Source organism: Carcharhinus amblyrhynchos, chromosome 24, assembly GCF_965287045.1.
Source record: "Carcharhinus amblyrhynchos chromosome 24, sCarAmb.v2.hapA, whole genome shotgun sequence".
Classification (NCBI taxonomy): domain Eukaryota; kingdom Metazoa; phylum Chordata; class Chondrichthyes; order Carcharhiniformes; family Carcharhinidae; genus Carcharhinus; species Carcharhinus amblyrhynchos.
Window position 1 is genome coordinate 23,716,926 of NC_137347.1, and position 6,000 is coordinate 23,722,925.

The 6,000-nt window shown below is 37.4% G+C and overlaps 1 protein-coding gene across 7 annotated transcripts in view; it reads left to right on the forward strand.

Annotated features, from left to right (window-relative positions):
* The window catches only part of srrm1 (serine/arginine repetitive matrix 1), a 48,023-nt gene extending 44,131 nt beyond the window's left edge, over positions 1-3,892 (forward strand). For 6 of the 7 annotated variants that reach the window (XM_080211645.1, XM_080211647.1, XM_080211646.1 and 3 more), the window contains 2 exons: positions 478-678; positions 2,549-3,892. In XM_080211645.1, coding sequence (XP_080067771.1) covers positions 478-678; positions 2,549-2,650 — 303 coding nt within the window. In that variant the 3' untranslated portion in view covers positions 2,651-3,892. The other variant, XM_080211648.1, reaches the window with a different exon arrangement.
* The last annotated feature ends 2,108 nt before the right edge of the window (positions 3,893-6,000 follow it).

Consider the following 6,000-nt stretch of genomic DNA (forward strand, 5'->3'; position numbering starts at 1 on the left):
TTTTTTCCCTGCAGATAACTACCACTTTTTTGCTCTCGTTTTTTAGTTTCTTCTTGCTACACTTATCTGTGGCTGTGCAGTCAGCTGCCTTGGTGGGTACAGAAGGAGTTTGGATTTCATTCCCAATTCATAGTATTAGGTGTAAGATTAATAATCAAGAAGAATTATGGCTATGAGCCCTCATTGTCAGTCCATATGTAGGTGCTTCAATTTGTCAGTAGCATTTCTGACATTTGATCTTACACACCTGCTTTACTTCTGCTTGACTCCATACAGGATACTAAGATGGGTAGATAGTATTCTATAATATGTTATTTAGACACTGCCTTGGAATATTTAAACTGTACATCCATTCTTGTATCTCTGTTACCAGCTACTTAAACTAAATTTTATATTTTGTAAGTGAAAATTTTTAGTTTAAAAAAATTACTTCCTGCTTTCAAGTGCTTTGCGGTAATACTGCCTTGTATCTTTAAGATCTCTGATCAGGAAACTGGAGGAAAGAAGAAGAAAAAGAAGAAAGATAAAAAACATAAGAAGGACAAAAAACACAAAAAACACAAGAAGCATAAGAAAGAAAAGGCTGCAGCGGCGGCAGCAGTAGTTGAAGAACCACCGGTAGAGCCAGTTGAAGCTCCAGCAAAGTCACCCCAACCAGAAGCTTCAGAACCCATAAAGGTAAGTCAGTGTCTCAAGAATAGTTAAAATGAGAAATCAGTACAAGTAAAATTGGATGTTTCCTTGTAGTAATTGTCAGGGAGTAGTTGTAAGTAATCTGTTTGTATTGTTGGATATTAGAAAGAAAGTATAGCTTTAAGTGAGTTTAATTTTGTGTTTGTGTAAGGGTAAAATCCTAGTTAGATTCATGTTAAACAAAGGTGTTTGTGTGCATGGAGGCTTTTGGTTTCAGTTCAAACTGTCTTGTGTTGTGCTTGAGAGTTTCCGTGTGCAAAGTAAACAAGCTATGAGAAAGAACAAACTGTTGCTTAACAACCAGGGGCACCTTTAGGGTAGAAAGGCTTTTTGAATTTAGTTTTAGCTGGAGTTTAGCAGGGAGAGAGAAGGTAGCTCTCTCAGCCCTGTTTGAAGCAGGAAAGCTATGTGATTGAGTAATAGGCAAGAAAGCTAGTTCCAAAAACTAGGTGAAAAGGAAACCAAAACTGGAATCAAAGCAGTCTGTTCATTGAAGTTAGACAGAACTAGGAAGAGCAGAGCTGATGAGGTTGGCTTAAGAAAAGCCAGAGATCTGAAGCAATCGTAAGGTTTGCTGTCCTTATTTCCAGTCTTTGAATTCTATTGGTGACTGAATCCCTGAGAGACTGTCTGAAAGTTTGAAAGCCCGTTCCTATTCAAGACAAAGGAATACTGAAAGGAGAGTTGGATCCTTGCTGAAAACAGCTGAGGGAAAGCATTGTTTTTAAGAAGATTCTAAAGAATGTCTTTTTGAGAGCGGAGTTTGGAAAAACTCGTGTGACAATCATCTGGGGGGAATATGAGGACAAATCCACAGGAGTTCGATTTGGTGACATCAACGACTTGGTTGCAAAGTGGGGTGTGTCCAGTAGTTGATTTGCAAGGACTGTGTTTATTGAAAATCTTATAGCATAAGATATCTTTTGTAACCTGTGCTATTCTTTAAATCTGTGTGTACATTTGTAGAGATAAATGGGGTGAAGGAGTGTATTGTATTGTGAACAAACTTTTCTGTGTTTATTAAATGTCTTTTTGTTATCCAAAGTCCTGTGACTCTCTTCATCCACATTTTCTAAAATAAAGTAAAAGTTATGGTCTTTTGAGCCAAGGTTCTATTCTGGGACCTTCCTGTCTGGTAGTAACATTGACAGGGACTATAACATAATTACAATGGCATGTATAATGTACAACTTTAAAGATTACACTTCAGAAATGCCTAGTGTTGTGTTGGTTTTGCACATTTTTCGGCTGTATTTGACAGAGAACTGTTCCATCATGGTATGGTGAATAGATTAGTTCAGGCTTTCAAAACACGTTTTGCCAGATGGGAAAAGCAGCACAGATTGAGGTACTTTTGTGGTACTAACTGTTGCTGAGTACAATGGCAACTTAGGTTATCGTAAATATGAAAGGGAAGGTGTCGTTTGAGTGGTCCACATTCTACTGTGCAGGTTGCTGCATGTTCACGTGCCCGTATAGTTTTGAGAGATCATCGCTTGTACCACTGGTATGTTGTGAGGTTCAAAAATAATTTGGAAGCCAAATGTACATTGTAATGCACCTTCTTCATGAAGGCGGCTGTACTTTAGGTAAAAGTATTGCTTTGTAATATTTAGGTTGTAATAAAGCATATTCTATACTGTTCAAATTTTATAATCGAGAAATAGTCAAATTAATTTGAGCAATGTAAAATGTGCTGCTTAGATAAACTTGACTCCTGACATACAAATTTTGGATGTTTGACATCTTGATTCTTTTCAATTAAATTGCTGAGCACTTGGTACTGGAGATTTTCTGTTAAAAATGACATTGTAACATAGTTCTACATGAGTTTCATCTGATCAATTTATTATAGGGGTCAGAAAGTGAAGAGGAAAACCTAGATGATCTAGAAAAACATCTCCGAGAAAAGGCTCTACGGTCAATGCGAAAGGCTCAAGCTTCACCACCATCATGAAGGAGCGCACTGAATAAACCTAACTGAAGGAGCTCATTGGATTAGGCACAAGGGCTTTGTACATTTTAAGATTGGCTGCTATAGTAATGCCAGTATATTAAGATGGCTGCCATGCCACTCATGAACACTGCCTCTTAGCTATACCAGAAATGATTTTTCATAAAGGCAAATCGTATTGTTTTATTACAAATTAAAACAAAATTCTTACAAGGCTTTCATTTTCACAACTGCATCTCATTTTTAAATGCAATAATATTTGGAAAGCTATTGGTTTTGATGGTTGGCTTTAATCCAAGTTGTAGTTTGCTTAACATCGTCTACCACGATTGAGTGAGATTCATCCATTCATGTCTGCCCTGGAGATATATCTCTGTGGCAGAGGGGGTGTTTCATTTTCTCCCGTCAACTCAGCCAACTTGCATCACGTTTCTGCCGGCTGGTCATGGAACAGACCGATAGAGATCTTGGGGTAGTCCATAAACCCAGAATGTCCTGACTCCTTTGGAAATTGTCGGCTTGAGGGTGAGGAAACCTTCGTGGGGAAACTAAAAATCAGATTTATATGGAGTAAGTTAAGTAAATTTGGAGTAAATCAGTTTTCAGATGCAGCCGTAAGCTACGTTGGATTTGCACCAAATTGACTGAATTTATGCTGTTTGTGATGAAACATTTAATGTGTTGGTACCAGTTTCTTTCTGTTTGCAGTTCTTGTCTTGGCTGTCATTATGTAATGGTATTTTGTGACATCGTTTATGTAACTGTACAAATCCTTTGTGTTTAATCCACTGATATGACCTGTAGTGTAGTTTCTGCAGAGTTTGAGTTTTATTTGAGCCGTTTGATTGTCCACAACATTCTTTACAAAGAGCTTCAGGTGAAAATGCGCTGTATCTAGAACACTGGAAGTCTCTTTTTTTAAAAACGAAACATGTTATAGGAAGAGGATGGTACTACCAGGATCTGAAGGATTTTAAGATTCCCTGGTTGGCAGTAGCTTTGGATTGTATTTTGCTTTGTGTAACAGGCTGGTTTCACCCAAACTGTTAATGTCTTCTACTGTTACGGTTGTTCTGGGAGTAAAAACTTGTTTAGATGCTGTTCTTTTGTGGGAGCTTAACAAAATCTGTAATGAATATTTTGAATTTGTCATCTTTTGACTTAAAAGGGTTTTTTTTATAAACGTTGAATTATAAAGCTGTAAAAAGCTGAGGTAATAAATGGAAATTAAATTTCTAAATTCAATTTTCTGCCCTTTGGACTTTTTTTTCACCCCCAGATGAAGTAGTTGCAGTTTGTACTCTAGGGCATCTGCCTACATGTTTGGTAAACTATAAATATTGTTCCGGCCAAAATTAGTTACAGCAAAGAAAACGAAAACAAAAGAAAAGCAGTAATCTTTATTTAAAGAATAATATAAACATTTTTGTATAAGTTTGTAAAATACATTAGCATGTGTCTTTTTCAATTAAAGACTGAAATGGTGCAGAAATTTGAAGTGCAATGATACATTATTAAAATCAGTTACCAATACTGGTTTTGTATTTTGGTGCTACTTATGTACCAAAGGGCTTTGGGCAAAGATGTTTATAGTACAAAGTCACGCAGAACCAAGGCACCAGAAGAAATCCCACTTGCTGCAGGAGAGAATATAATTATATCAAATCAATAATACTTGTTCTCTAATCAGGGTAATTTTTCAATAGTTCATGGTGTAGTGTTCTAAAACAGGTGATACTGGAAATATAATTTAACATCAGGATATGACTAGTACATGTCATTTTTCTGGCGGGGGGATTAAATCCAAGTATCCTATTGAGGGACATTTGGTTTTGTGATGTTGCTACAATTTGTTGAGAAAGTACAGAATTTGTTTTCTCTAAGTAAATGAGTTCAGGTAATCAAAAATTTGTTATGGTCACATGAAAGGGGGAAACTATTAAAAACATTTACTTCCTAGGATAAGTTAACCAGAGTGGTACTTTGAAATAGGTGGTTGACTACATTAAAGGCAGTATATAAATTTGTTATAGACCACTGGTAATGGACACAGTGAAGGGAATATGCTACTTTTATTAATGAGGATAGATATCGATGTTCAGCTAATGCAGCAAATTAACCGTAATATCCTTGCACAAGTGTGACGATAATATTGAGAGTCCCTGTCCCTATTTTGTTTTTGCAATAACTGAGATCATTCCAAGACATTTATATGAGAGCAAGGCAGCACTTCCACGGAAAGAAAAACATTCAAATTGCCTGTGATCAGTTACTTGTGGTTCCTCATGGTCAATTATTTTGTTGCATGATGCTTATAAATTAATTTGATGTTCATGCAGTCTGATTTCTGTATGCCTCCTCAGTACTGCCTAATAACCAAGAGATACAGGCAGCACAATGGTCAGCATTGCTGCTTCTCGTTGACAGGAACCTAGGTTCAGTTCCCAACTTGGCTCCCTGTCTGTGCAGAATCTGCATGTTCTGCCCATGTCTGCGTGCATTTCTTCCGGGTGCTCCAGTTTCCTCCCACAGTCTGAAAGATGTGCTGGTTTGGTGCATTGGTCATGCTAAATTCTCTTTCAGTGTACCCGAACAGACGCTGGAAAATGGCAACTAGGGGATTTTCACAGTAATTTCATTGCAGTGTTAATATAAGTCTACTAGTGACTCTAATAAATAAACTTTTAGATTTGAGTTTTATCATACACCTATCCTGCCTAGCTATTTTATAAAGTTAGTGTCAAGTTTTTCTCCACTGCATAACATGCAGTACATTGTTAATTGCCAAATTTGCAAGGCAACTTATAACCCTAAAAGGTAGGTGGAATGGATCAGTTAAACGCAAATTCAGGCGTTCATTTTTCAGCCACATAATACACAAGCACTCCAGGTAAGAAAGCACAAACTAGTAATAAATGTGATGTAAATACATCTTCAGGGTATTCCCAAGTGCTTCACAGCCAGCAAAGTATCTCTAATGCGTCATTGCTTGTTGTCCAGTCAGTTTGTGCACTGAGGTCTCACAAAGATAAATACTCAGACAATCCTGATTTATCACTTGGTTGAGGGAGAAATGGTTGCCACAATCCCTTGCTGCTGTTGAGTTTTTTTTACATAGCCACTTGAGCAGACAGGCACGACGTTCTAGTTTGACATTGACAAGCAACACCTTTGGCAAGACAGTTGTCTGGTATTGCATTGAAGCATCAGCCTAGATTATGTGCTCAGGTTTTTGGAGCAAAACTGGAAATGTTGTATCAACACTAGAGGAAAGTTAGAATCATAGAATCCCTGCAGTGCAGAAGGAGGCCATTCAGCCCATCCAGCCTTCACTGACAATAATCCCACCCAGG